The 24,724-nt window shown below is 54.4% G+C and overlaps 11 protein-coding genes across 11 annotated transcripts; 4 read left to right on the forward strand and 7 right to left on the reverse strand.

Moving 5' to 3' along the window:
* Positions 1 to 118: 118 nt before the first annotated feature.
* On the reverse strand, positions 119 to 3,508 carry BDY24DRAFT_403376 (eukaryotic translation initiation factor 3 subunit 6). The gene is made up of 12 exons (XM_076642363.1): positions 3,307 to 3,508; positions 2,999 to 3,157; positions 2,569 to 2,694; positions 2,228 to 2,445; positions 2,067 to 2,129; positions 1,865 to 1,974; positions 1,674 to 1,777; positions 1,376 to 1,584; positions 1,141 to 1,280; positions 650 to 1,034; positions 516 to 574; positions 119 to 420 (listed from the first exon to the last, which is right to left on the reverse strand). The coding sequence occupies exons 1-12, from the start codon at positions 3,368 to 3,370 to the stop codon at positions 210 to 212; spliced, it is 1,848 nt and encodes a 615-aa protein (XP_076492584.1). The 5' UTR covers positions 3,371 to 3,508; the 3' UTR covers positions 119 to 209.
* On the forward strand, positions 3,486 to 4,288 carry MZM1 (Mzm1p). The gene is made up of 3 exons (XM_076642364.1): positions 3,486 to 3,694; positions 3,787 to 3,969; positions 4,137 to 4,288. Exons 1-3 carry the CDS (start codon positions 3,607 to 3,609, stop codon positions 4,268 to 4,270), a joined length of 405 nt encoding a protein of 134 aa, XP_076492585.1. The 5' UTR covers positions 3,486 to 3,606; the 3' UTR covers positions 4,271 to 4,288.
* Positions 4,289 to 4,736: 448 nt separating this feature from the next.
* Positions 4,737 to 6,188, reverse strand: BDY24DRAFT_220147 (cytochrome c oxidase subunit 7). The gene is made up of 3 exons (XM_076636559.1): positions 5,919 to 6,188; positions 5,641 to 5,848; positions 4,737 to 5,477 (listed from the first exon to the last, which is right to left on the reverse strand). The coding sequence occupies exons 1-3, from the start codon at positions 6,054 to 6,056 to the stop codon at positions 4,891 to 4,893; spliced, it is 933 nt and encodes a 310-aa protein (XP_076492586.1). The 5' UTR covers positions 6,057 to 6,188; the 3' UTR covers positions 4,737 to 4,890.
* On the reverse strand, positions 6,032 to 7,095 carry BDY24DRAFT_403385 (uncharacterized protein). The gene is made up of 2 exons (XM_076642365.1): positions 6,322 to 7,095; positions 6,032 to 6,248 (listed from the first exon to the last, which is right to left on the reverse strand). Exon 1 carries the CDS (start codon positions 6,892 to 6,894, stop codon positions 6,394 to 6,396), a length of 501 nt encoding a protein of 166 aa, XP_076492587.1. The 5' UTR covers positions 6,895 to 7,095; the 3' UTR covers positions 6,032 to 6,248; positions 6,322 to 6,393.
* A 513-nt stretch (positions 7,096 to 7,608) lies between these two features.
* Positions 7,609 to 9,522, reverse strand: BDY24DRAFT_345261 (WD40 repeat domain-containing protein; the record flags this gene model as incomplete). The annotated part of the gene is made up of 7 exons (XM_076637593.1): positions 7,609 to 7,667; positions 7,757 to 7,799; positions 7,898 to 8,176; positions 8,397 to 8,453; positions 8,572 to 8,975; positions 9,161 to 9,233; positions 9,322 to 9,522. The coding sequence occupies 7 exons, from the start codon at positions 9,520 to 9,522 to the stop codon at positions 7,609 to 7,611; spliced, it is 1,116 nt and encodes a 371-aa protein (XP_076492588.1).
* Positions 9,523 to 9,650: 128 nt separating this feature from the next.
* BDY24DRAFT_403389 (Metalloenzyme, LuxS/M16 peptidase-like protein) lies at positions 9,651 to 11,885 on the forward strand. Its single transcript, XM_076642366.1, has 6 exons — positions 9,651 to 9,971; positions 10,115 to 10,236; positions 10,506 to 11,358; positions 11,433 to 11,510; positions 11,578 to 11,649; positions 11,739 to 11,885. Exons 1-6 carry the CDS (start codon positions 9,747 to 9,749, stop codon positions 11,754 to 11,756), a joined length of 1,368 nt encoding a protein of 455 aa, XP_076492589.1. The 5' UTR covers positions 9,651 to 9,746; the 3' UTR covers positions 11,757 to 11,885.
* Positions 11,886 to 12,210: 325 nt separating this feature from the next.
* Positions 12,211 to 13,790, forward strand: BDY24DRAFT_403391 (uncharacterized protein). The gene is made up of 6 exons (XM_076642367.1): positions 12,211 to 12,498; positions 12,577 to 12,759; positions 12,846 to 13,182; positions 13,255 to 13,397; positions 13,467 to 13,529; positions 13,593 to 13,790. The coding sequence occupies exons 2-6, from the start codon at positions 12,676 to 12,678 to the stop codon at positions 13,680 to 13,682; spliced, it is 717 nt and encodes a 238-aa protein (XP_076492590.1). The 5' UTR covers positions 12,211 to 12,498; positions 12,577 to 12,675; the 3' UTR covers positions 13,683 to 13,790.
* Positions 13,791 to 13,802: 12 nt separating this feature from the next.
* On the reverse strand, positions 13,803 to 15,480 carry BDY24DRAFT_403392 (alpha/beta-hydrolase). Its single transcript, XM_076642368.1, has 9 exons — positions 15,356 to 15,480; positions 15,170 to 15,225; positions 14,974 to 15,048; positions 14,808 to 14,883; positions 14,644 to 14,704; positions 14,428 to 14,556; positions 14,285 to 14,344; positions 14,109 to 14,187; positions 13,803 to 14,046 (listed from the first exon to the last, which is right to left on the reverse strand). The coding sequence occupies exons 1-9, from the start codon at positions 15,381 to 15,383 to the stop codon at positions 13,864 to 13,866; spliced, it is 747 nt and encodes a 248-aa protein (XP_076492591.1). The 5' UTR covers positions 15,384 to 15,480; the 3' UTR covers positions 13,803 to 13,863.
* Positions 15,481 to 15,689: 209 nt separating this feature from the next.
* On the reverse strand, positions 15,690 to 20,003 carry BDY24DRAFT_403408 (6-phosphofructokinase). The gene is made up of 15 exons (XM_076642369.1): positions 19,760 to 20,003; positions 19,580 to 19,625; positions 19,043 to 19,349; positions 18,897 to 18,933; positions 18,670 to 18,822; positions 18,503 to 18,572; positions 18,258 to 18,425; positions 18,063 to 18,147; positions 17,660 to 17,974; positions 17,426 to 17,566; positions 17,331 to 17,353; positions 16,711 to 17,251; positions 16,495 to 16,625; positions 15,951 to 16,405; positions 15,690 to 15,877 (listed from the first exon to the last, which is right to left on the reverse strand). Exons 1-15 carry the CDS (start codon positions 19,851 to 19,853, stop codon positions 15,813 to 15,815), a joined length of 2,631 nt encoding a protein of 876 aa, XP_076492592.1. The 5' UTR covers positions 19,854 to 20,003; the 3' UTR covers positions 15,690 to 15,812.
* Positions 20,004 to 20,320: 317 nt separating this feature from the next.
* BDY24DRAFT_410767 (glutathione peroxidase) lies at positions 20,321 to 21,819 on the forward strand. Its single transcript, XM_076642856.1, has 6 exons — positions 20,321 to 20,820; positions 20,921 to 21,013; positions 21,078 to 21,177; positions 21,273 to 21,391; positions 21,435 to 21,491; positions 21,596 to 21,819. The coding sequence occupies exons 1-6, from the start codon at positions 20,764 to 20,766 to the stop codon at positions 21,650 to 21,652; spliced, it is 483 nt and encodes a 160-aa protein (XP_076492593.1). The 5' UTR covers positions 20,321 to 20,763; the 3' UTR covers positions 21,653 to 21,819.
* A 22-nt stretch (positions 21,820 to 21,841) lies between these two features.
* On the reverse strand, positions 21,842 to 23,342 carry BDY24DRAFT_220603 (uncharacterized protein). The gene is made up of 6 exons (XM_076636560.1): positions 23,151 to 23,342; positions 22,731 to 23,077; positions 22,379 to 22,657; positions 22,171 to 22,296; positions 21,994 to 22,092; positions 21,842 to 21,916 (listed from the first exon to the last, which is right to left on the reverse strand). Exons 1-6 carry the CDS (start codon positions 23,209 to 23,211, stop codon positions 21,893 to 21,895), a joined length of 936 nt encoding a protein of 311 aa, XP_076492594.1. The 5' UTR covers positions 23,212 to 23,342; the 3' UTR covers positions 21,842 to 21,892.
* Between the last annotated feature and the right edge of the window lie 1,382 nt (positions 23,343 to 24,724).

The raw sequence follows: 24,724 nt of genomic DNA on the forward strand, positions 1-24,724 counted from the left end.
GAGAAGAAGAAAAGACAAAGGGAGAACAACAGCTGAAACGCGCAGGGGAAACAAGCTCGTTTTTCTCTTCCTTTCTGATCTCCCACAATCTCACTATCGAAAAGCTCGGAAGAGACAGTGAATTCTAACGGCTCCATCAAAATTTACAGAGCAGTCACAAAAAGGAGAAGAAGACGGAAAAGATAAACTAACACCAAACGACAACCTCTCTAAACGATGACCCTCGTTCCTCCAGCTCCACCGGATCCCCAAGCCCCCTTCCTCGGCTTTCCTCCTCCCGACGAAGGAGTCGACCTCTGCTGCTGCGAAGGTGCTGAGGGGGTGGCGGTGGTAGGGGCGACGGCGGGAGCGGCGGTTTTGAGGGCGGGGAGAGGAGAGTTTCGGATGGATTCGAGCACACGCTGAGCGGCCTCGGCTTTTCTGTTTCGGGAGAGAGACGAAGTAGAAGAAGAGGGAAAGGAGTGAGCTTGGAGGGTTTGAGGGAAAAGGGAAGGAATGAGTGCGAGAGAACGAACCGAATGAAGTGGGTTGCGAATCGACGCGACTCGGTGGTCTCAGCGACCTGGATGAGACCCTGCGAGATAGGAAAACGATGAAAAGTCAGCGACGTGGAGCAAAAACGTGCGAAGATCGAGTGAAAGGGACTCACGTTGTCAATGAAGAAGTCCAAGTTGTTCGTCACCGTCCTGGTTCCCTCCAAAAGTCCTCCCTCGCTCCACTTGAACGTCCTCGAGTTCTGCTTCAACACCATCATCTGCTGGAGAACCTCCTCCTCCTCAATGTCCAAGAAAGTTCCGAGCTTGGCGGCGTCGATGCTCGTGTAGAGCTTAAGGAGCGACCTAGTCGAGGGAACGGCGAGCTGAGCCTTGACGTCCTCGAGGAAGAGGGCGAGATGACGCTGAGGAGGATCGATGGGAGGGTCGGCGATGTATGCCTCGTAAGCATTGGCGTCCTCGTAAGGTGGGGGGTTGGCGGAGATGAATTTGGGGCAGGAAGAGAGGTAGAGGTCGGAGAAGATGGGGAGTCCTTCGGCTCTGTTGGAAGGAGATGAGGGAGAAAGACGACAGTGTCAGGTCAGCACTGGAAGTTACGGAGGAAGAGCAAACGCGGACGTCGATAAGTGAGAGCTCGAGAAATTACCCTCGGCTCATCTCAGTGAGCTTGTCTCCAAGCTGCTCTCGGACGAGAGGCATGATACCGCTTCCCTCGTCGACGGGTCCAGGGGAGAGGGTGGTGCAGATGGCGAGGAGAGCGTACATTCGGTCGCACATCTTGCTGACCTGGAAGATCGAGAGCAGCGAGAAGAAGGACGAGAGGGTCAGCGTCGAAGAGAACGTGAATGTGAGACGCGTTCGAAAGAAGGAAGACGACTCACCTGTCCGTACTGGTAGCTCCGGGTGTGGAACTGCTGCATCCTGTTGAAGTACCTGAGGATGCTGACGAAGGTGTTGGAAGCGTCGGGGTATCGACCGAGAGCCATCTGCGAGAATCCGACGTAGTAGTAGACGGCTACGTGGCACGCGGTGACCTTGGTGAACTCGGCCTTTCGAGTCAGAGCGATGTTGTCCATGACCTGGAGAGCAACTGTATAAGACGAGAACCGGGAAGACGAAGAGATCAGCAAGAGAGTTCGATGGGGCCGCAGACGAGAGGGAGAGAGGGAAAGGCCGCACGGGTGTAGTCTCCGAGGAGAACGTGCACTCGAAGGAGACAGATGATGGAGAAGTATCCGAGGTTTCGGTAGAGGGGCTTGGATCCGTACTCTCCGGCGATCTCACTGGAGAAGAGAAGACAGAGACGGGCGGGAGGGTCAGTAAAGAAGGAAGCGGAGGGAGGAGGGAGGAAAAGAGAGGAAAGAACGAACGCAATCTCCTCGGGCGAAGCTCCATCTCGCTCGGCAATGAGCTGCTCGTTGATCTTACTCTTCTGGATGAGAGAGTAGAGGACGTTCAAGACCGAGTAGCACGACCAGACCTAGATGTTCGAGAACGAGAGAGCAAGGCGGGAAGATCAGCTTCGCTCTCTTCGGAAGTCTCTCGGAACCGAATCACGATCCCAAAACTAACCTGGCTACCCTCACTCAACAGACCGAGCTCCTCCTCGCTCTTTCCCTTGGTGTCTCCCCTCCACTGATGAACCAAACCAAACGAGACTTTGATCAGCTCCTGCAGCCTTCGTTTCCTTCGACGTGAGCTTCAGCTCGAACGAAGAAGAGCGAGGAGCGAACCTGTCCGAACGACTGGAACTGGTAGATGAACTCGTCGAGAACATCCCAAAGCCACTGAGCGGGGAGCTCGAGCGAGACGGGACCGTCAGAGTTGAGGAGGAAGTTGAAGAGCTCGCACGACGCCTCGTAAGAGTGGAATCGATCGTCGATGTTGGGTCGAAGTCGAGCGTAGACGTGTCGGAAGTAGAGCTCTCGGTAGAGGGCAAGGAAGATGGGATCTGTAGGAGGAGAGAGAAAAGTACAGAGGAGAGAAACCGTCGAAGGTGAGCTTGAGAAAGGAGGAAGACGAAGGAAGGGGAGGGAGGTCGAGCGAAGGTGAAGCTGAAGGAGAGGGAACGAACCGTTGTTAACGAGAGGAGCGATGAGGTCGTCGCTGGGCCACTCGCTCTGAGAGTAGTGAGCCTGGGTAAGGGTGTTCCATCCTCGCTCGTAGGCAGCGGTCATGGCGGGGATGTCGTTGTCCTTGACTGGTGATGAGAAGAAGGGACGGAGCGAAAAGTCAAAGGTCAGCTCGCTGTTCGCTCTCTCGACGAGCACGAGAACAGATGTCGAGAGAAAACTGCAGAGACGGCTTCTCCAACATCCCAGCTTCCGTCGTGAAGCTCTAAGAGAGCACCCAGCGCTTACAGCTCCTTCCAACGAGCTCTGAACAAAAGGACGTCGCGCGACGAGCTTCCTCTCTCCTCCTTCCTTCCTCCTTCGCCTCTCTCTTCAACCTCACGACGTCCCTTCGGCCCTGAAACTGATGCATGGCGAGAAGAATAGACTCACCAGCCTGGTGGAACTTGACGAGGAACTTGAGAACATCCTCAGGGATCTGGGAGAACGCCTGTTGAGCAGCGATCTGCTGTTGAAGGGCAGCAGCGGCGGCAGCGGACTCGTTCTCGAGGTCGGCAGGAGCTCCAGGGAAGTCGGTGAAGGATTCCTGACCTGTAAGATAGACAAGGAGATGCAAGGCGATAGGTCAGTATGAAGCTTTAAAGCATAGAAGCTGGAGGGGGTGGTCGAGGTGTTGTCGCGAGCGAGGAGGGAAGGAGGGAGGGAGAGCTCGGAGGAAGGTGAAGGAAAGTCGAACATACCCTCTGGCCTGTAGAGATCCGGGAGAGTCTCAACCTCGTAGTCGTCGTAAATTTGATCGGCCATCCTGATGGCTTTTAAGTGAGAAGGAGTGGAGGAAAAGAAGGGGAAGGGGAGGGGAAGGAGACTGTTGAAGTTGAGGAGAACAAGGCTCAAAAAGCTCTCCCCTTCCTCCTCTCTCCCTCCCTTCTTTTGAGCTTCAAACGACCACGAACCCCAAACTCAACTTCTTCTCTTTATCTACTTCTCCAATCCTCACTCAACCCTCCAGACGTAAAACCCCTCTCCATCAAAAAGCCATAATGTCCTCCGCTATCTCGAGCTCCCTTCAAGCTCAAGGACGGTCAGCGTACCGACATGTCCTCCGATCCTCGAGAGTTGTCTTCAAGGGTTCGTTCCCTTTTGCTCCTCTCCTTCTCTCTCTACCACCGTCGGAAAGCTGACTCTCTCTTCTCCCACTTGCATGACTTTGGTTGAAACAGGCGATCCCAAAGCTCTGACCATCTCCCATCAAAAGCTCCGAGAAGCGTACGAGCTCGAAGCCAACCGCTCAGAATCGGACCCGACAAAGTACCAGGAGCGAATCAAGATGGCCAAGGAGGTCGGAGACATCCTGCTGAAGAACGTCGTTCAAGGAGAGAAGAAGCCTGATTCGGAAGTCTACGGTCAGTCCTTTTCTTTCAGCTCTGCTCTCGAGGGAGAGGAGCGAATGAGGGAGAGCTCAGCTCGACCTCTCCTTCCTTTCCTTTCAAGCTCGCTGTTCTGTTCTCCCTTCTTCAACTGAAGAGCTGATATCTTCTCGACTTTCGTTTGTCTCCGTTATGTCTACCAGACCTCAAGATTCGATCGACGACGGAGCTGGGAGACAACGATTCGATAAAGAAGAAGCAGGAGAGGAAGAAGAGGACAGAGACGACTTCGTTCCCCAATCGAGGAAGGCCTGCTCCTCCAACGACTTCGGAATAGACGAGGGAGGGAAGATATAGTTTGAAATAGTCATGCTGGTCTTACATCTTGGTCTTTTAGTGGAGAAGGACTGCGTGAGGAGGATGAGGGTCTCGACCCCGGCTCGTCGTCGAATGAGCTCTCGATCTCTGTCTCTTCAGTTCGATCAACTCGGAACACTGAAGAACGGGGCTGAAGAACCTCTCTTTGTATGCCATAGTGCTCGGCGTACCGCCTGTAGTATCTGAGCTGCTCTCGCGATTCTCGTGTGCGTCGACCTCTCGTTCGAAATCGACGCGACTGAATTCACCAAACACGAAGAGCGAGGCCGCATTGGATTATTCCGCGAAGACTGAGGTTTCGAGAGAAGTTCGTGCTTTCAGCTTGCGAGAAGAGGAGCTATGGCAAACAGCGAGAGGGAGGGTCACGAAGAGTTCAGCCCAGGGCAACGACCCTCCCTTTTGCTCGACACAAGGTCTTGTTCCCCACCCTCCTCAAAGCTGCACTTTCCATCTCTAGCCCTCCCATTCTTCAACGGAACCCTCGCTCACTCCTGAGAGACGCAGCGTGGCTGGCGTTCTCCTGCGTCTCGACCTCCGGTTGTGCCGCCCTCCTCACGTCCTTCACTTCAGCCTCTCCTATCAAAACCGACTCAACCACCCCAGCGTCCACCTCTTCCCTATATCCCCTCGTCCAACCATCACCCAGTCCATCCCATCCATCCGTCTAGCAGCCGAGCCCACTGACCTCCCGTCGCTCTCCTTCAGCCCACACCTCCTTCCGACTCCTCCCTTCCCGTCTTCCCTCCCAACCTTCCTCCAAACAACCAGTCCAGCCCCAACCCAAAGCGAAGAAGATAGATCAGCTCCACACCTCCACCACGTCGTTCCAGCGAGCCCAGCCTTGCAGCGAAGCAAGCAAAAAAGAGGCGAAACTTCGTCATCCCATTCCCAAACCCAGATCCCTTCCTTCGAACTACTATATTCAGCTGCATCCCAAGCTCCCGACTCCACTCTAAAGCGTCCCAAGCTTATCTCTAGAGAGACGAGGTACCCACACGAACCAACAAAGAGGAAGGGATGAGCTCTCTCGGACAAAAGACGAGGGGAGAGGTGAAGGAAAGGAAGGGAAGGAGGAAGGAGGAGGAAACGAAAGCTCACCTGCATAAGCTGGTAAAGAGCCTGTCCGGTGAAGACAGTCGAAACACCGAACGAGGCGAGCCAGATCCCTACAGTCGAGTAAGAGCAGTTTCCAACAAGGAGAAGAGAGGCAGGGAAGAGGAGGAAGAAAGGGAAGAAGTCGGGTCAGCTCTCCTCTCTTCTTCTCACTCCTTCTCTTCACCTCCCCTCCTCGTCCTCTTGTTTCTATCCTTGGAAGCAAAGGGAACTCACTGTAGTAGTACTTTCCGTTACCCCTCAGGTAGGAAGGAACGTGACTCTCAGCCTGGTAAGCCCTCTGCTGCTCGAGGATGTTGTTTCGTCCCAGGGTCATCCTCGAGTACCATCCCATCGTGGCAGGGTCGACGGGAGTTCGAAGAGAAGGTCCTCCGTTGGCGGGGATCATGGCGGATCGTCGGGGGAGAGTGGCTCGGAGCATGATCTATAGAACGAAGAGAGAGGTGGAGGTGAGCTCGGGGAGGTGGGGGAAAGGGAGAAGGAAGGGGACGAACGAAGGAGGAAGGAGAGTGATGGGTTGAGGGAGAGAGGGAAAGGGAGGAGCGGATTGGGTCTTGTTTTGGGACGTTTTCGAGATGCATTTTTCTTCCCCTTCGTAGAGTGATATCTTCGAGGAAGCAGAGTAGAACCATGTGAAACTCGAATCGATACCCAGAACTAAGCAAAAAAGCAATCCCTCCTCGTCTTTCTCGACCAGAACGTCCTTCCTCCTCTCAAACGACCTCCTTCTTGACCTCCTTCTTGACCTTTCCAGCGGCTCGAGTGTGAGAGGTGGGAATCCCTTCGAGGTGCTTGATGGTGGGCTTGACGTCGCCCATTTCGGTCTGAGAAATCAAAACACCGGGAAGTCAGCGTGAGAGTTCCCGAGAAAAGCGAAACGAGAGACGCGACGCTCACCTTGACGACGATCTTCTTCTTGATGCTCTTCTTAGCTTCGGCTGCCTTCTTGGCGTCGGCGAGAGCAGCCTATCAAGATGCTAGAGTGTAAATCAGACGCGTCGACCTTGGTGGGAGAGCAGGGAGCTCTCCGCTGTCGTCTTCGATCCGTCGAGGTGGACCCTGAACGAAGTATCGTGCTTCGTCCCCCCAGTGACTTGTTCGACCTTGAGCTTGAAGCTCTGGAGAGTCGATCGACCACATGATAACCAAGGAGATTGAGTCAGGTCTGTTTATCCAAGCCACTCGCACGAGAGGAACCGGCGCCAGCAGACTCACCTTCCCTTCCTCACTCGCAACCCAACAACTCGTCTTCCCTCCGACCTCTCCCTCTCGCTCAACCTCGACCTGATGTTCCTCGAGAGGTTGGTCGATCGTTATAGTGTAGGCTCCAAGTTTCATCTTGTAGCTGCGAACGAGGAGAAGGGAAGGTGAGCTCGAGCTCGCCACCAAACAAACGCGTCTCCCGCTCGAACAGCGGCGAGATAGACCACGGGAGGAGCGTCCTTCGATAGTGAGAGCTCGGGGGCTCATTTCCGAAACCGTTCGGATGTCTGACTCTTCACACGGAAAGTGAAGATACGACGAAAGAAGGGAACAGGCGAAGCTCGTTCCTGAGACCTCGCCTCCCTCCGATCCCCCCTCTTCCCGTGGTCGTCGTCGTCCTCTTCTCTCTCACACACAAACCTGAGCAACAGTCGAGCTCACTCACCTAGGGATGCAAAGACGGATGTTGAAGAACGTTGGTGACTGCTAGAGAGCGAAAGAAAGAGGTTAGCTCGAGCTTTGTTTTGTTCCTCTTCCCAGCCTTCCTCCCTCCTCTCTCAGTTCCTCTCGCCTCCTCTTTCCCACGAGAGCATCGAACGACTCACAGTGCAAGCAAGCAACTCCTTCCGATCTAACTTCTTCAAGACTTGAGAAATCTGGAGAACGAGGACGAGAGTCAGAAGGAAGACTTCGAAGGGAGGTTTGAAAACAAACAGTTCGAAGTCGAATCGGGCTCACCTCGTCCCTCTCTTCCCTCCCTTCTCCCTCCCCATTCCAAAGATCCCTCCCCTCTCCCACCAACTTTCGGCAACTCCGCTCCGTCCGTTTCACGATGGTGGATAGTTCATCGAATCTCTCCTCCTCTCCCTCGCGTCTAACGAAACGAAATTAACCCTACACACCCTCCTCGCACACACACACGCAAACCAAAGAAAGAAGAGAAGAAGGAGACTACTACAGGATGGATACTTTTGAGATTTTTTAGGTAGAAGGGTCGATCTCTCCGAGGAGCATGGTCGAGTCTGTCGAGGAGGTGAGGACTGTGAGGAGGGAGGAGGAGGAGGGAGAGGTCAGTTTGGGCTGAATTGGGTTGGGAATGAGAGGGTAGGGAAGGGAAGGTAGGACTGACTGATAGGTTCCTTAGGATGGAACGAAGCCGAGGTGACGGTTCCCTGCAAACGCACGAGACATACGACCCAAAACGAAAGGTCAGCTCTCCCTCTCCCTTCCCTCCTCTCCGTCCCTCTTTCTCAAGACTCGTTCAACTCACCCGATGTCCCGGCAACTTGTACAAAACATTCCCCTTCTCCACATCCCAGATCGTCACGGTCCTATCCCCTCCTCCCACGGCAACCCTCCTTCCTCCGTCGTCCAAACTCCAAGCGGCCCTCGAGAGCGTGGATTCGAACCCTGCTGGTGCTCCGGTGAGGACGCGATGTTCTCGTGTAGGGGAGACCGAGAAGGGTTTGACGTCCCAGACTCGGACGGTGGAGTCAAAGGAGGAGGAGAGGAGGTGGTGCGAGGAGGGGGAGATGGCGAGGGAGGCGATCTGGAGGGTCGTTGAGAGGTGAAGGAGAGATGGGTTGGGTTTGGAGGAGGGTGGTATCGGAGAGAGCGAGGTGGGTGGGTGGGTGGATGAGAGGAGTGGAAGGAGGTGACGGGAGGAGGGAGGAGGGAAGGAGATCGAAGGTCAGCTTGTTGTGTGAGGTCGCGAGGGAAGGAAGGGAAGGAGCAGCGAAGGGAGGGGAGGAGGAAGGAAGAGAACGAACGGTGTCGGTGTGGCCCTGCAGAGTGTACAGGATGGCCTTTTTACGGATGTCGTAGACCTGATAGAACGTACAACGAGACGCAAGAAGAAATAAGACCCAAGTCAGCTCCAAGGAAAGAAGGGAAGGGGAAACGAAAGCAAACGAGCTCGTTCAACCTCGTCGTTCTCGTACTGACCTGAATCTCATTATCAATCCCTCCCACAAACACCTGAGCTCCATCCCCGCTCCAGCACACCGCCGTCGTCGGCACTCCGTTCCCTTCCAACTCAATGACCGCTCTCTTGCCCTCGACGTCCTGATCCCAGCATCTGACGACTCCATCGTCTCCTCCACTGACAACGAGCTCCCTTCCTCCTCCTCCGCTTCGAGCTCGGTCGATCGAGTTGACGACTCCGTCGTGAGCGAGATACTTTCGTTGACGGACTCCTGTTGTGATGTCTGTGATGGCGACGGTGAAGTCTGCCGAGCAGGTGTAGAGGTGAGGTCGGATGAGGGAGAATTGGAGGTCGAGGATGGCGGATTTGTGGATGGACGTCAGGAGAGCGGTGTTGGTGTGAGGAGGGTAGGTTTTCCATAGGGCTGGCAGAGAGAGAGAGGGAGTAGGAGACAAGAGAGGTCAGAGATGAGAGTATATGCAGAGAAGGAGAGAAGAGAGAAGGACGAGAAGGAGAGAGAGTAGAGGTCCTTCGCGTTCTCGCCTTCCTTCCCTCCCTCCTCAAGCTCGTCCTCGAAGCATCCAAACGAGCGAGAGCAAGTCTACTTACAGATTGTTTTATCTGCTGATACAGCTCCGATCATGTTTCCATCCGGAGAGAAGCGAGAGCCCAGGATCTCACCCTGAGAGAGCACGAGAAGAAGGACGGGTGAGAAGATCAGTTCAAGAGAGAGATGAATGAATGGCGAGCAAGAGGAGGAGAGTACTTACTCCGTGAGCACCTGACAGACTGACTATAGGAGCTTCCAGTCCTGAAGTCCGTTTGACCGTTCGAATGAGAGCTCCAGCTTCTGGCTTTCCTCCTGATGAGGTCGAACCGATGGCGACGGTGAGCGTGGGAGTATCGTCCTCGTCCTCCACTCGAGCACGCTTGGAGAGAGCGGTAGAGGAGGATTCGTTCTTGCGGATCATCCTGAGAGAAGGAGAAGGGAGGTGACAAGATCCAAAGGAGACGAGAGGAGGAGGGAGAAGAGGAGGAGAGAGAGGAAGGGAAGGAAGGAGGCGAAGGAGAGGGAGGGGAAACGACGTTGGGAGCCAGACTCGTTTTTCTAAAGGAAAGGCTGATCTCTCCCTTTCTGACCTTCAACCATCATCCCCTCCCCTCCTACCCTTCTTTTCTTGTTCTCCCCTTCCCGATGTCGTTCGCCACCTTTGCTCAACGACGAGTTCTCTCTTCTTCCTCTTCGATCCTCGGACGTCGGTCCATGGTCACCGTGGGCGACCTTTCAAAGAGGGTCAAGATCGCTTCAACCGACTCAAACACGAACGGAACTGCCTCCCTCACCCTCGTCCTCCGCGCTGGATCAAGATACGAGTCAGCTCCTGGTGTAGCCAACGTCCTCAAGAACTTCTCGTTCAAGGTACGTTTCATTTTGAAGCAGAGGAGCACGAGCTGTTTGAAGGAGAGAGAGGGAGGGAGAGCGAGGAAGAACGAACGAGCTGGGATAGGTCCTGACCCATCGTTCCTTCTTTGCTTCATCCGTGATTCTCTCGAACCTCTTAGACCAACACCGATCAGTCCGCTTTGGTCACCGTCCGAACCGCTGAGCAGCTCGGTGGAACTCTCTCTGCTACCTTGACCAGGGAGCACCTCCTTCTCTCCGCCGAGTTCCTCAAGGGAGACGAGTGAGTCCTTCAATCTTCTCTGCTCTCAGCTGCTAGATCGAGCTCCTTTCGATGGCCTACAAAGGATTCGAAGCGCGGGGAGCTCGAGTTTCCAAAATCCATTGCTTTGGAAGGATCTTGGGAGCTCAAAGGAGGAAGGAAGAGAGAGCTCAACCTCACCTTCCTCCCTTCCTTTCCGAACCTCCTGCCTCTTCCGCGTTCGCGACCTCCGTTTCTCTTCCACTGACGCGCTTCCCTCCCTTCTTTCTTTCCCTCTTCTCCCTCCACAGGGAAGTCTTCCTCTCCCTCCTCTCAAAATCCCTCTTCTCTACCCTCTCCGCCCACGAGCTCGCTGAGGACGTCATCCCCCAGGTCGCTCTCGAGTCCAACCAGATCGCCTCCGACCCAGCAACCACCGCCGTCGAGACCGCTCACAAGCTTGCCTTCCGCTCCGGACTCGGAAACTCGCTCTTCGCTTCTGCTCTCGAGCCCGTCACCCTCAACGCCGTTCGAGACCTCTACAAGCAGGCTCGATCTTCTCAGGTCGCCCTCATCGGAACCGGAATCCCCTTCGAGACCCTCAAGACCCTCGCTGAGCCCTACTTCGGAGACGAGCTCGACATCAAGTTCGAGGGAACCGGAGGAAAGGCTGTCGAGGCTCCCAAGGCGTTGGAGAAGAGCAAGTACTTTGGAGGAGAGGAGAGGCAGGCCATCGATCTCCACACCCTCGACGTCCCTGGAGTTGCTCCTACCTTGGTCATCGCCTACGGATCCACCACCCCTTCCACCCCCAACACCTACTTCGAGAACCTCGTTCTCGCCAACCTTCTCGGATCGTCCACCTCCCCTACCATCAAGCGAATCCCCGGGTCGTCTCCCGTCGCCACCGCCATCGCTGGAGTCGAGGGATCGTCCGCTTCGTCCTTCGTCGCTACCTACTCGGACGCGTCGCTCTTGGTCGTCGAGGTTCAGGCTCCTGGAAGCGAGAGGTTGAGTGTGGTTGGAGCTGAGGTTGTGAAGGGATTGAAGGGGTTGAAGACGGTGTCGAAGGATCAGTTGAAGGCTGCTGTTGCGAAGGCCAAGTTCGAGGTCGCTAGCAAGAGCGAGACGGCTGCTGGGTTGGTCGAGTTGGTTGTCCCTCAGGTGAGTTCAGCTTTCTGCTTTTTGTCCACCGTTCGAACTGTCGCTGAATGGTTTCCTTCGCGTCTTCCCTGCAGGTCTTCTCCGGAAAGGTCGCCACCCTCGAGGAGTCGTACAAGGCCCTCGACGCTATCACTCCCGAGTCCATCTCCAAGGTCAGTTCAGCTCCATCTTTGTCTTCTTCGTCTCCGTCCTGACCTTCTCCTCGTTCTCTCCTCACAGGTCCTCGCCTCCTTCCTCAAGTCCAAGCCCACCGTCGTCTCCATCGCTCGTCTGAGCCAGATGAAGTACGCTGTGAGTCGATCTTCCTTCTCTCTCGCTCGTTCTTCTCCTTCCGAAACTCACTTACTCACTCTCCTTGTCTTTGTGTTTCCGTCTTGCAGGAGGAGCTCGGTCTCTAAGCGTCGTTGGGGTGTCGAGGGAAAGGGAGAGAGGGAGATTGATTTTGGATCTCGGGGTTTTGAGGAGGTTGTTTGTAGATAATCAGAACATTTTTACACTTCATCGCTCCTCAGCTTCCAGCAAGGATCTTCTCTCTCTTCCCCGTCGAGCGAGACGACGACGCTGCAGAGTGGGGGAAAGAAAGTCGATGGAGAAACAAAGTCGGATCGCAATGCGTTCTGTGGCCTCCGTCCAAACTTTTTTCGGGGTTTTCAGAGGCTCGAGAGAGCGGCATAGCTTACAGAGCGAGCAAATCGTCGAGAATCTACTCAAATTCTCATCCAACGTCCTACGAAATCGCCTTCCGGGCGACGACCTCTCTATGTACCTCGAATCAACAGCTCGTCGAGTCTCCCCTCAACAGCATCTCTCTCGGCCTACAGCCTTTCCTTAGAAGGAGAGAGGACATCTCACATCTTTCTTCGCGTCACATCAAAGTGAGTCCAAAGACCCTTTGTCTTCCCTTTCTGTACCCCTTGACCGTTCGAGAGGAAGGATTGAGTCGATGGAGAGAAGACGTCAAAGCTCAACAAACTCCTCCTCCCCTTCCCTTCCCTTTCCTTCACTTCCTCAGTGTTCGCCAAAGGTTGGACAGCCGCCATCAACGTACGAGAGGGAAGAGGTCTACAGGCTCTCCCAGAATATCAAGTTGTCGTCTCGGAGACCTCTGCCACCTGTTTCGTGGAGTCCGAACCTGGAAAGGTGAGCTCGACCTCTCCTAGTTCCCGTCCCTTTCCTTTCTCGTCGCTGAACCCTCCTTCCTTTCCCTTCACTCTCCAGATCTTCGAAATTTCTCTTCTCCAAGCTCGTCATGCTCAACACGATATCACTGCAAAGGTCTTTCTGGATGGAGAAGCTAAGAGAAGCGTCTCGAGGGTGATGAAGAAGCAGGAGAGGGCGACTAAGATGATCGGACGACGTTTCTCCCCGAGTGAGGTTCGGCCTTTCCAGTTTAGAGCGATTGTGAGTGCTTTTCTTCTTCAAGAATATACGACCCTCCAGCTCTTCGCTGAAGCTCACTGTCTCGCTCGTTCTCTGGCTTTCAAAAGACGACGACAGAACGAGACGACCTCCCCATCGGAGCACAACAAGCCGCTCCAGACAACTTCGGTTCCATCTCGATCAAGATCTACAGAGGAACGGTCGGTCTACATGGCATGTACCACTCGAAGGATCGAGCGGATCCTGCGACTGTCTTCGACGAGCTCAGCGTGAAGAAGAAGCAGACGACGGAAGTCGCTTCAGTTGCCTCCATCCCGATCCCGACCGTCGCTGCGAGCGTGAGGAACTTCCACTACCTCGATAACCCTCAAGGTCCGCCGTTCTTCGAGTTCAAGTTCCTTTACAAGTCGAGGAGTTTGCTGCTTGCTCTAGGGGTGATCAAGCGTACGTCCGACGAGTTTCGTTCTGCAACTCGACTTCGCTCGAGCTAACCCTCCTTTCTTCCTCTCATATCAGCTCCTGCCAAAGCCGAGCCGTCATCTACACCGCTCATCAACAAAGCCAAACTGGAATCGTCGTCCTCCAAGAAGAAGGTCGAAATCATCGAGATTTTGAGCTCGGACGAGGAAGAGGAGAGTCAGAGCGTCAAGGAAGCGAAGGTCAGCTTTCTCCTTCTCTTCTCGTTCGTTGAACTAACCAAGTCTCTTATCCTTTTTCGTCCTCGCCAGGCCGCCGTCGTAAAGGCCAAGAAGGACGCTGCTCTCGCTGAGGAAGCTCTGAAGAAGGCGAAGGTGAGACGCGTCGCTCCACTTCTCCTTCTCCTTCCATTTCGACCTGACTCGCTTCTTCTGCAGCAACAACAAATCCCAATTCCAAAGAAGCGAGGTCCCGAACCCCAGCTGACGTCGATCCTCAAGAAGCCCAAGGTCGAGAAAGGCACATGAACGGACGCGTCTCCTTCCTCTCCTCGGACGGCTTTCGATCTCCTTTTCTTAATACTTTGTCTGCTATTACGATCTCATATCTCCATGACCGTCTCTTTCTCTCTCCTACAGGCTGATGAATCCGTGCTGAAAGTCATGAAACCGCACAATCTAAACGCAAACGAGAAGAGGGGAAGAAAACCTAGAGGACGTTCGAGATGAACTTGGTGATCCTCTCGAAGGAGTCGATGAAGACCGCCTTCTCTCTCTCGTCCTTCAAATTCGCACGCGCAGCGGCGAAACCGTGAATGTCTTCCGAGAAGTGGTAGAAAACGTTCTTGTCGGCGAAAGGCTTCTTCTTGAGGACTTCGTTGAGGGCGTTCATCTGAGAAAGCGACGTAGGGATCAGCTCTAGCTTTTCGTTCTCTCAGGCGCTGAGCTACTCACGATCTCCATATCCTCGTTCATCGAAGGCCAGAGAGCAGTAGGAACGGTGATGTCGTCGGCGTCCTGGGCGGTGAGAAGCCTGGGAGGTTCGTCAAGAAGCAGACGAGGTCAGCGTCGTCTCTCCGATCCTTCCCTCGAGTGAAGCAGAGCGAGCGAGTGAACCAGAGGCAACTCACGAAGGGTGAATACCAGCCTTAGCGTCGAGTCCAGTTGACATGAAGGTCATCTTAGCTCCCCTGAAAACGAAGAAAGGAGGAAGAGCGACCAGGTCGGCTTCACGCGTCGAGAAGCAAGATGGAGACTGGGACGTTGAACTCACCAGCAGAATCCGATAGCTCCGACCTTCTCGAAGCCAGAGGACCTAGCGAAAGCGATGATCTTCTGGAAGACGACGAGGTTCTTCTCGGGGGAGGCTACTCCTGAGAACAGTCGTTGAATGGTTTCTCCCCTGCGAAAGGATCCCCAACAAGTGCGTCAGATCGTGACGGAACGACAGGAGAACGTCGTGGGAGAAGGCATTGGAAGGAAGGCTCACTTCTCAGCAGTCTGAGGAGGCTGGAAAAGCGAGTGCTCGACCTTGGTTCCGTGGAAGAAGTCTGGAGGAGGGGAAAGTGGAGGGCAGGGGACGGGGCAGAGACGATGAGCTCCTGCATTGGAAAGCAGTACAACGAGAAGACAAGGCAAAGCGAGAAGACTTACCAGGGAACCAGACCCTGACGTTTGATCCAGCAGCGATGAGATCAGCCCCCTGAAGAGCTTGAGCAGAGAAACCGAACTAGAAGCGCAAGGGCGGAGGGAGGAAGGAAGCGACGGTGAGCTCTGCGATCTTTGGAGAGCTCGTACAGTCCTCGTACAGCTAACTCACAATATCGCATACGTATATGACAAGCTTCTTGGCATCGGCAGGTCCAGCGACGTAGGTGTTGACTCCCTCGACGGTCTTGAGAGAAGCAAAGCAGCAGAGAAAAAGAATCGCAGCTCAGCCCAACGTCAAGAGAGCAGCTCGACCGCCCATGAGCTCTTCTTCCCCAACCACTAGATTTTAGAGTCGTTTGGCAAACCTCGTAGGAGCCCTTGGGAGTGTACTCAGCCTCGACGACAGGAAGAGAGCAGCAGGCTGAAAATCCGATGGGGAGAAGGGGAAAGGAAAGGAGGGAAGGAGAGAAAGAGGTCAGCATGTTGGACGTCATCAATCGGGTCCTCTCCGATAGCTTCGCTCGCTTTTCCCAGCTACATCTACTGCTCACCCTTGTTGTTGTTGACGATCTCGGTCATGATGGTGGGAGAAGAGCAAGAAAAAGATAAGGAAGGGTTGAAGGAGGGGGTTGGAAGGAGCAAAGAGTTCGGAGAGCAGGCAGAGATTGAAATCTCCGACCCCTCCTCTTGTCTTTTTATAAGCTTGCTTACCACTCGGGCATAAAGCCAGGCCGGGCTACTCTTTCTCCTCACTCTGTCGGTGTATGCGAAGGATTTTCGTCCCGAGGAGTGTCGAGAGAAAAACACGGTCGAGCAAAAGATGGGCGCCGATGGCAGCCCGTCGCGTCCGTTCCTTTCCTTTCTCAGCTCAAGTTGAGAAAAGAGTGAGAGAAAAATCATCTATGAAAGCTAGTGAGCAGTGGGAGCAAAACCATAATCCGGAGTCTTAAGGGCTAATGAAGTACAGGTGAATCAAAACACAACATCTCGTCAAACGTCGTCGTCCGCTCAGAGATGCTTCCCTTCGGAGTCCTCCTCGTGAAGCTCGTAGTCGTGGAATCCATCGGCGAGTCCTAAAGGTCGAAGAGAGGAAGATGGTCAGTAATCGTCTCTCTGTAGAGAAGCGAGAGAGGCTCGAGAACTCACCCTGTCGTCCACCCATCAACTCGACCAGAGACCTGATGTCCTTCCACCAAACGTGAGCTCCTCTCCTGTGAGCGGTGTCGGTCTCGTTAGGGACGTCCGATACGGGAGCGAAGACGATGTGGGATCGCTGGATGGTGATGATGGCGGCCGACTCCTTGACGTACTTGATCTCAGCGTTGAGGATCGTCGACTTCCTCCTCGAAGGGATCTCGGGTCGAGCGGGAGTGCGAGGGTGAGTGTTGGAGTAGTAGGATCGAGTCTGGTGGTGCTTCTCGAGGAACTGGATGCACTTGGTGGAAAGTCGAACGGCTCGTGCTCGGTCGAGGGGAGAGGGGATTCCTCCCTGGAGGGTGTGACCAAGGGAGGCGGATCGGGCGTCGAAGAGGCTTCCTCCCTCCTCCTTCATGATCTTGGTGAGGACGTCGGTGGAGTAGACGGAAGAAGACTTCTCGTTTCTGGAAGAGCGAATGAAAGAGGATAGAAGGGAGTCAGCGAACGATGGAGGGAGGCGAGAGGTCGAGACGGAAAGAGAAGGGAGACCAACCGGATGATAAGTCGTCCCTCGGCCCTTCCCTTGGGATCGAGCTCGTATCGCTTTCGAAGGAACTGAACATCACTTCGGAGGAGATCCAACGAGATTCCGACCTCGGGAGAGTAGACGATGACGGCTCCGACCTGGAAAAAAAGGGAACGAAATCAAAGTCAGTTCGACGCGTCGAGAGACGAGCAGGGAAGAAAGAAGAACGAGTCGAAGGCTCACAGCGAGAGCTCCCAAAGTAGCGATGTATCCAGAGTTTCCTCCAGCGGTCTCGACGACGAAGACTCGGTTCCTGCTGGCGGAAGCACTCTGTTTGATGGCATCGCAAGCCTCGACCAACGCGTTCAAACTGGTGTCGCTTCCGAGGGAGAAGTCGGTAAGAGGGACGTTGTTGGAGATGGTAGCGGGGAGGTGAACCATGGGGATGTGGAAGGAGGGGTAGCTGGATCGAGCCTTGTCGAGGATGAGAAGAGCGGTGTAGGCCTCGAATCCTCCGACGAGCATGAACGAGTCGAGCTTGTGCTTCTGGAAGGCGGCGGCGACTCCTCCAAGATCGACGTCGGGGAGAGTTCGGTTGGTTCCGAGCTCGGATCCTCCTCGAGTAGCCCATCCGTCGACTCGGAGCCAGTCGAGCTCCGAGATGTTGTCCTCGAGAAGACCGTTGAATCCGTTGTAGACGGCGATGGGGGTGTGTCCTCGAGAGAGACAGTATCGAACCATCTGTCGGGTAGCGGCGTTCATTCCTCCGGCGGCGGCTCCAACACTGAGAAAGGGAAAGGAAGAGGGAAGAGAACCGAGGTCAGAAGAGGCCCAGGAAAGAGGGACGGGCGGACGCGACGAACTGGATGATTCCGACCCTCATTCGCTGTAGAAAGGAAGGGATTGTGTCAGTTTTGGTTTAAGGGAAGATGTAGTCATGGTAGAGACGAAGACGAACCTGGTCCTCAGGAAGGTAGTACTTCTGACTCGACTCAGAGCTCGCGTAGAACGAGGTGAGCATGTCGGTGAACTCAGCGTCTCGAAGCGAGACGGCCTTGTCGAAGTCCTTGTTCTCGATGGCGATGGCGACGGCTTGAGTCTGGCGTTCACGAGAAGAGGGAAGAGGAGTTGATGGTCAGCGAAGGAGATCGAGAAGGAAGGTACCAAGAGGAGAGGCAGGGAAGAGACTCACAAGCTCGACGGCCTCAGCAAGAGGGTTCCTGACGATCTTGTTCTCGACGATTCCGATAACGTAACTGGGAGTCTCGGGCTGAGCCTCGAGAACGGCGTTGACGGCCTCGACTCCCTGGAGGGTAGCGAGAATTCGGTCGAAGGCGCAAGGGGTTCCTCCACGCTGGGTGTGTCCAAGGGTGGTGACTCGAGTGTCGAGTCCGAGCTGGTTGGTGAGAACGTCCTTGATGTGCTCAGCCTTGATGGGCTGGAGCTGTCGATCGAGAGCTCCCTCAGCGACGATGACGATGGATTTCCGCTTTCCGAGCTTTCGGTGCTGTTTGAAGGGGAACGAGGAGGGGAGAAGGAAGAGGTCAGCATCTCGGATTTCTAAAGTGTCGAAGGATAGAAGAGATGGTACGAACAGACTTGATGACAGAGCACATCTTGGCCTCCCAGTCGTCAACCTTAGGAGGTTGCTCGGGAAGGAAGACGAAATCGGCTCCGGTACTGCAGAAAAGAAGACGCGTCTCGTCAGCTTTGAGCTTTCCTCTCGTTTCCAACGCTCTCTCGACCAGCGAGGCAGCCGATAAACGAAATGGAAGAGGAGGTCAACTGACCTGACACCAGCAAGGAGGGCGAGCCATCCACAATGCCTTCCCATGACCTCGACGACGAAAGCTCGAGAGTGAGAACTGGCGGTGCAGGAGATGGAGTCGACGGACTCGCAAATTCGGTGAAGAGCAGTGAGAGCTCCGACGGTAAGATCGGTCATGGCCATGTCGTTGCTTGAGAGAGTGAGAGAAGAAAATCAGCTTCGATTGTTCGAGTAGGGAGGGCTGGAAGCAAGAGAGAAAGAACGAACTCGATGGATCCGACGACTCCGACGATGTTGAGGTGAGCATGAGTCTCGGCCTGGAGTTCAGAGATCTTGCCTGTAAAGTAGATAGGAGGGCAGCAGGAAGCGATGAGTGACAGGCATTCGAAGAACGAGCTGAGACGAGATCGTTGAAGAGGCAGGCTGAAACGTACCCTGCTCGAGGAGGAACTTGACGATTCCTGACCACTCCTTTCGAAGGAAGTCAGCTCCAGTGAGGGATCCGTCTCCTCCACAGACGACGAGAGAGTCGATTCCCTGCTCGATGAGGTTGAGGGCAGCGGTTTGTCGACCTTCGATGGTTCGGACTGAAAGCCAAGGAAGGGAGATGGAGGGAGGTCAGCCACTGTTCGAGTGCTCCGGCTTCGAGTGAAGAACTTACAAGCAGCAGATCGAGCGGTTCCAATCAAGGTTCCTCCCTACGATAGTCGCGAAGGTAAAGAGAGTATAAATCAGCTCAGTTTTTCCTTCAAACGTCGACCTCAACCGTCCTCCCAACAAGTCGAGAGGGCTGAAAGCTGAACGTACCTCTCCCAACCATCCTCTCACGTCATCCCAACCGACTCGGATGATGAATTTTCCTCCGTGATGCTCATCGTCAGTGTATCCAGGAGCGTCCTGCTCCTCGAGGGAGTCCAAGGACTGGTACTTGAGGGCGTCTCCAGCTCCAAAGCTCAAGGGCTGCTGGAGCTTCCCGTCGTCCGACTTGGGAAGAGGGATGTTGGCAGGGTTTGGGGGTTGGACGAAGGGGGTAGGAGGGCAGGTAGCTGGGTGGGTTCCGTTACCTCGAACGAGACCTTCCCAACCTTCTCGGACGACGTAGGTGTGGCATCCTCTGAAAAAAAGGGAAGGCGGGGTGGACAAAAGTTGGGGAGGAGGAAGGAAGGTGCAGGAAGAAGGTCAGCTTCGGATTCTCAAGACAAGCGAGCTCTGACTTGTTTGGTGCAACGCGGACGGTGTAGGGGAAAGGAGAGCATCTAGAGAGTCTCTCGAACGAGAGAAACCTTCGAAACGGGAGAGGAAAGAACGTTGGAGAGAGATGGTTCGAATCGAATCCGAACTCACCGAGCGATACCCATTCGGACGACGGCTCGAACGACAGCGTTCATTCCTAGAGGGAAACGGAAAATAGAAGGTCAGAAGTCAGTACGTAAGCTTGCTCTTCATCTGGCATACTCGAAGAAGTCGAGAAAGAAGGAGGGAGGGAGGAAAGAGGGAGGGAAGAGGGGAGAAGGAGGGACGAACCTGCTGAATCTCCTCCAGAGGTCAAGACGGCGAGCTTTCGAGGGACCTTGTCCAAGCTCGCAGGTGCGAAGAGCTCTGATGCAGGCACCGGCATAGTAGTAGTGGGTTTTGGTTGTTGTTTGGTTTTTGTGAAGGGTAGTGGAAGGGGGGGAGCCAAAGGCAAAGGAGGATGGGTGTTGGAGAGGAAAGTTCAGGGAGGATCTTGATCAAGTGCGGCAGTCGACTTTTAAAAAATAAATGCTGCCCGAGGACCTTGCTGTTGGCCTCGATCAGGACTCAAAAATCAAGGCTGAAGCACTGGAGGTAGTGTTCGCGCTCAGAGATGGCTCAGGGAGGTCAGGGACGGTTGAAGGGAAGATCTATCGAAGGAAGACCGTTCGACGCGTCGACGTCACTTTGACGAGAGATTTCAGCGACCAGGGCAGCCTTTCACTCCCCGAAAGCTGAGATGAGCTTGAGGTTACTGAATGCTCATTTCCGAGTGCTAGGACAATTTTCCGAGACTGTCAGATCGTGCAAATCTGAGAACGCGAAGTTAGAGTTGAACCAAACGCTGACGCGCTCGACCTCTCCAACCAAGCAACTTCTCAATCCTTCGCGATTTCTTTTCTTGCCCAGCTCTCCGAATCGAAAGAAACCTCTTCTCTCTCTGCGACGAGCCTGCGTCCCTTGATAGACACTGAGTACGAGCCTAGCCCTTTGAACCAGGCTGGAGAGGCAGGAGGAAAAGGGAAGTGCTTCTCGGCGTCGCGGGACACGCTTCTCTCCGATGAGTCTGATCACTCTCCTCGCCCTCCCTCCACCAAATGAACTCGCCGCTTTTCCTCTCTTCCCCTCTTTGCTCTCCAACCACCACTTGTCCGATCTACGCTCTCTTTCACTTCTCTCCTAAATTCGTTCAAATTGCTGTTTTCTAGGATCCTCTCCCAACTCGCAACCCGATCGACGACCCTCTCCCCCTCGAACGTCAACAATCCAGTCATGTCCTTTATCTCCTCCAGCCGATGCTCCTCCGCCACCTCAGCAGGATCAGACCAGCAGATGATTTCTACTCCCTCAAGGTGAGTGACTTGAAATCGTTTTTTTCACGACAGTGAGGCGGGAAGAGAGCAGGACGAGGAGGGACGCTCAATCCGTTCGACTCTCTCTTGCTTCCCTCAGGCTGATCTCCCAGGCAAAGGAAACAAAGTCCTGAACTTCCAGGATCTTCGAGGAAAAGTCGTTCTCATCGTCAACACGGCCAGTAAATGCGGAGTGAGTCAACTTGAATCCTTTCGATCGGTTCTCGCCGAGCTGACTTCCCTCTCCTCTCTTCTAGTTCACTGGCCAGTACACTTATCTCGAAACCCTTCACAAGAAGTACTCACCTTTAGGACTCGAGATCATCGGTTTCCCTTGTGATCAATTCGGTGGTCAAGGTCCGTCCTCCCTCCGTTCTTTCTTCCTCTCTCGCTCACACCTCCTCGCGTCGTCTCGTTTCGCTGACCGTTCCCCTCCCCCATCTTCTTCGTAGAACCTGGCTCGGACGAAGAGATTGCCTCCTTCTGTACCCTCAATCACGGAGTCACCTTCCCTCTCGCAAAGAAGAGCGACGTGAACGGATCGAAAACCAACCCCGTCTTCGCTTACCTCGTCGGGTCTCCTAGGATCTAGGATCGCTTGGAACATCTCGAAGTTTCTGGTCTCGAGGGATGGGCAAGTGAAGGGGAGGTACGCTCCTACTACAAAGCCGGTGAGTTCAGTCGTGGTCCTTTTTTCTCCTTTTGCGCGTCGTTCAGCGATCTCCGATTTTCTTTCCCTTCACTGAACGCTCTTCTTTCGGGTTCTCATCTACAGGAGAATCTGGAAGTTGTTATCGAGAGGCTGTTGGATGAGCCTAGCTCGTCGCTTTAGATGTGCTATCCCTTCTTCTGATTTGAGTCGACGCGTCTTGGACGTCGCTCTCGTTGCACGTGTTCCGGTTCCTTTCCTTCCATGCCTAATCCTTACTCTGTATTCTACCTCATCTAGTTTCACGAACTTTCTCCCTCTCCTATCTTCATTGTACCCCTGTATCGATGCCTCTTTCGAACGAACCGAAAGTTGAAGTCGTGAAGTCATGTAAATCCGTCTCATCTCGTTCCGTCCGATCGATCATGATAGCTTGAGGCAAGCAGGCTGCAGAGAGCAAAGAACGAAGGAGGATCGGTTATCAGAAAGAAGAAAAGGCGAGGGATAAAGAAGAAAGGACGAACCCTGATGCCGTCGCCTCCCCACTCGGCAACCTTCACTAGCAACTCGACCTTCTTCTCTAGGCAGGCTTCCTGTCCCATCCGAAGCTCGTAGAGAGTTGCCTGAAGCGTAAAGGTAAGAGAAGGAAGGAACAAGTGAGCGGAAGTTAAGAGTCAAAAAAGGGAGAGAGAGGGACAAACGAGGTTGAAGATGATGGGTTCGATGAGCGTTGACGAAGGTGAGGTTGCGATGGCTGCTTCGATGATGGAGATGGCTCGATCCAGCTCATTCACATACAGGGCTGCAACGGAGGAAGCGTTGGCGGCCTGCGAAACACCAGCGAATAAAGAGAAGTCAACTCAGTTGCGACGCGACGAAAGACGAAAGCGAAAAGCAGAAGCGACTCACGACCAATCCATCTCCGTGACCTTCTCTCTCCTCAGCTACGCGGCCAAACGCAAGTTGTGCACTCTTGTTATCTCCTTGGGCGACGAACGAGAATCCCTGAGCCATTGCCTTCTCCGTTTCCGTCGACGAGGGGTGATTGAGGATTCGTTCGAGGATGAGAGCGGCCGACGGAAGATTTCCAATAGTGAGGAGGAGTCGTTGGATGGAGGAAAGAACGTAGATAGGAGTGTTTGGAGAGGAAGAGAGTGGTGAGAGAAGATTGAGAGCTGCGACGGCATCCTGAGCAAGACGGAGACGAAAGAAAGGTCAGCCCTCGTCTGGTGCTCGAAGACGAGCGATAGGTTTCACTCACTCCTGAATCAACGAGAACCCCAGCTATCACCACACCGACCCTCATACCTCTCTCCTTCCACAGCTGAATCTCCTCCAAGTTCTCCCTCCCAGCCTTCCTGGCAGCAAGCTTGCATCGTTTCAGAAGGTTGGCGAGCTCGTCGACGCCTCCTCTTGATTTAGCCAGCATCACCTCCAGGGAGAAGGGGATGAGATTCCGAGAATGGACGATGTTTCGAATGGGAGGTGGGAGGTGAGCGATAGCTGAGAAGAGGAGGTGGAGTTCTCGAGTGTGGTGGACGGGGAGATGGAGGGACACGAGGGCAAAGTGTCGAAGGGTGAACATCGAGAAGATGAGCTCGGTGTCCTCTGCGACCAACCAACCAAGATGGCTCATCGTCAGCCCATGGGATACAGGTAGATTCAAAGGAGAGGAACGAACCTGGATTGCAAGTCCTGATGGTATCTCGAGCGAGGTTGGCCAGAGCTTTCCAGGAGTTCATCGCGAGGAGTTGAGGAATTTCCAGGCCATCGTGGGATCCGATGAGGTCGCGAGGAGGACGTTGACCTTGAGTGAGGAACTTGGTGAGAGGGACTTGAAGAGGGTCGTTCTACATGACAAGAAGAAAGCAGGTTCAATCTCGGGAGGCCTCGAAAGGGACGAGAAGGGCAGGGAGGGAAGGAAGGTCGAGCTCACAGGGGAGATGGCGAGAAACAGGCTTGGAGCGGTCAACTGAGGCAAAGAGACGACCCTTTCTCTCGTTTCTACTCCGAAAGCCTTCTTGAGAGGGCTCCCAGTCCTCGATGAGCTTCCAGTAGGACTTCTCTCCCTCGACGGCGGTCCAGCGAAAGAGAGAGGTCGACTCCTCCCTCCTCTGGAAGGTGAAGGATCCCTCGACCTTTGACCTGTGGATCCCCCTGGCGTTCTAGTCCCCGATAATTCCTCCCGTGCAGCTGAAGGAAAGAATGTGGCTGTGGGAGTCGAAGGCGAGGTTGTTGGAGGAGGATCTTCGTCGTCTGTGAGGTCGAAGGGATCGAGGGGAGGGGAGGAAGCTCGAGCTGGCGTCGGGGAGTAGTAGTCCTCAGGGTCGGGGAAGGCAGCTCCAGCTGATATCGAGTACGATCGAGCTGAACGGTTCCGATCTTCAGCGACCAAAGAAGCGAGAGGAGGGAAGGAGGGTTCGGGCATAAGTAAGGAGGGTGTGAGAGTTGGGAGAGAGGGAGGAGTCGAAAGCTCAAGCTTGCCGTCGGCGACCCCCAAACCATCACAAACTCCTTCACCATCTTTTTGGCAGCTTCATCAGTGAGCTATGCTCCCACCAGATCTTCGCCTCTTCCGCCAGTTGGAAAGAGCGAGCGAGCTGCTTTTCTGCACGGAAGTGCGATCCAAGAAAGAGGTGAGCTTCGTTCCTCCTTCCTTCCCTCCCCCGTCCTTCCTGGTGTACAGATGCTCCATTTTCCCTCTTCCTAGCAGGTTTCTCTACGGATTTCTTCGCACTCTTTTCCCCCTTTCTTCAGGTCTCGAAGACAGCTGACAGATATCGTCTGAGGAGAGGGAAGAGAAGTTTGGGGAGGAGGGCAGAGGGGGGATGGACATTGTATCGAAGTTTTCCCTCTTAGTCTTTGCCCGAGGGATCGAACGGAGCGACTCCTCGAGGTTTTGTGTATCTCGGTGTCTCTCCTTCTGGCCTCTGCTCCTGTGGAGACAGAGGGAGAGGGCTGAAACGAAGCGTCGCTTCGCGCTCAAACCCGCTGGATGCTGGCTAGTTCAGCTTGTCGAGAAGTCAACAAGCACCAGAGGTGTTCATACATCCTCCTGAGTCCTCTCAAGCTGAATTTTATAGATAAAGGTCGTGCTTTCGCTTGATCTTCATGTTCGGCGACGCGTCGACCTTCGCCCCGCGTCCCACGACCTCCTGGACCTTCCCCGAACGCTGTAGTTTTTTGTGGTGCGATTGTGATTCCAAAGGTCCACATCCCAATACATCTGTGATGTGTCTACTTATTCACTAGGAG

The sequence above is a fragment of the Mrakia frigida genome (genome assembly GCF_051309035.1).
Source record: "Mrakia frigida strain ATCC 22029 unplaced genomic scaffold BDY24scaffold_45, whole genome shotgun sequence".
NCBI lineage: Eukaryota > Fungi > Basidiomycota > Tremellomycetes > Cystofilobasidiales > Mrakiaceae > Mrakia > Mrakia frigida.

Coding starts and splice junctions, on each gene's coding strand:
- BDY24DRAFT_403376 (XM_076642363.1), bottom strand. CDS start 3,370: ATGGCCGATCAAATTTACGACGACTACGAGGTTGAGACTCTCCCGGAT. Junction 2,446..2,568: donor CGCTCCTCTCGTTAACAACG/GTTCGTTCCCTC, acceptor CTCCTCCTACAG/ATCCCATCTTCCTTGCCCTC. Junction 1,281..1,375: donor GGAGCTACCAGTACGGACAG/GTGAGTCGTCTT, acceptor TCGATCTTCCAG/GTCAGCAAGATGTGCGACCG.
- BDY24DRAFT_410767 (XM_076642856.1), top strand. CDS start 20,764: ATGCTCCTCCGCCACCTCAGCAGGATCAGACCAGCAGATGATTTCTAC. Junction 21,014..21,077: donor ACACGGCCAGTAAATGCGGA/GTGAGTCAACTT, acceptor CCTCTCTTCTAG/TTCACTGGCCAGTACACTTA. Junction 21,492..21,595: donor ACGCTCCTACTACAAAGCCG/GTGAGTTCAGTC, acceptor TCTCATCTACAG/GAGAATCTGGAAGTTGTTAT.
- BDY24DRAFT_403391 (XM_076642367.1), top strand. CDS start 12,676: ATGAAGAAGCAGGAGAGGGCGACTAAGATGATCGGACGACGTTTCTCC. Junction 12,760..12,845: donor CTTTCCAGTTTAGAGCGATT/GTGAGTGCTTTT, acceptor GGCTTTCAAAAG/ACGACGACAGAACGAGACGA. Junction 13,530..13,592: donor AAGCTCTGAAGAAGGCGAAG/GTGAGACGCGTC, acceptor CTTCTTCTGCAG/CAACAACAAATCCCAATTCC.
- MZM1 (XM_076642364.1), top strand. CDS start 3,607: ATGTCCTCCGCTATCTCGAGCTCCCTTCAAGCTCAAGGACGGTCAGCG. Junction 3,695..3,786: donor CTCGAGAGTTGTCTTCAAGG/GTTCGTTCCCTT, acceptor TGGTTGAAACAG/GCGATCCCAAAGCTCTGACC. Junction 3,970..4,136: donor GCCTGATTCGGAAGTCTACG/GTCAGTCCTTTT, acceptor TATGTCTACCAG/ACCTCAAGATTCGATCGACG.
- BDY24DRAFT_403392 (XM_076642368.1), bottom strand. CDS start 15,383: ATGACCGAGATCGTCAACAACAACAAGG. Junction 14,884..14,973: donor TCATATACGTATGCGATATT/GTGAGTTAGCTG, acceptor TTGCGCTTCTAG/TTCGGTTTCTCTGCTCAAGC. Junction 14,705..14,807: donor CGTCAGGGTCTGGTTCCCTG/GTAAGTCTTCTC, acceptor CCCCTCCTCCAG/ACTTCTTCCACGGAACCAAG.
- BDY24DRAFT_220603 (XM_076636560.1), bottom strand. CDS start 23,211: ATGAACTCCTGGAAAGCTCTGGCCAACCTCGCTCGAGATACCATCAGG. Junction 23,078..23,150: donor CATCAGGACTTGCAATCCAG/GTTCGTTCCTCT, acceptor GGTTGGTCGCAG/AGGACACCGAGCTCATCTTC. Junction 22,093..22,170: donor AACCCATCATCTTCAACCTC/GTTTGTCCCTCT, acceptor TTTACGCTTCAG/GCAACTCTCTACGAGCTTCG.
- BDY24DRAFT_220147 (XM_076636559.1), bottom strand. CDS start 6,056: ATGGTTCTACTCTGCTTCCTCGAAGATATCACTCTACGAAGGGGAAGA. Junction 5,849..5,918: donor ATCACTCTCCTTCCTCCTTC/GTTCGTCCCCTT, acceptor TTCGTTCTATAG/ATCATGCTCCGAGCCACTCT. Junction 5,478..5,640: donor TAACGGAAAGTACTACTACA/GTGAGTTCCCTT, acceptor ACTCGACTGTAG/GGATCTGGCTCGCCTCGTTC.
- BDY24DRAFT_403408 (XM_076642369.1), bottom strand. CDS start 19,853: ATGCCGGTGCCTGCATCAGAGCTCTTCGCACCTGCGAGCTTGGACAAG. Junction 17,567..17,659: donor TTGCTGAGGCCGTCGAGCTT/GTGAGTCTCTTC, acceptor CGTGAACGCCAG/ACTCAAGCCGTCGCCATCGC. Junction 16,406..16,494: donor GAGGGACGACTTATCATCCG/GTTGGTCTCCCT, acceptor TCGCTCTTCCAG/AAACGAGAAGTCTTCTTCCG.
- BDY24DRAFT_403385 (XM_076642365.1), bottom strand. CDS start 6,894: ATGAGCCCCCGAGCTCTCACTATCGAAGGACGCTCCTCCCGTGGTCTA.
- BDY24DRAFT_403389 (XM_076642366.1), top strand. CDS start 9,747: ATGTCGTTCGCCACCTTTGCTCAACGACGAGTTCTCTCTTCTTCCTCT. Junction 11,359..11,432: donor TCGAGTTGGTTGTCCCTCAG/GTGAGTTCAGCT, acceptor TCTTCCCTGCAG/GTCTTCTCCGGAAAGGTCGC. Junction 11,511..11,577: donor CTCCCGAGTCCATCTCCAAG/GTCAGTTCAGCT, acceptor CTCTCCTCACAG/GTCCTCGCCTCCTTCCTCAA.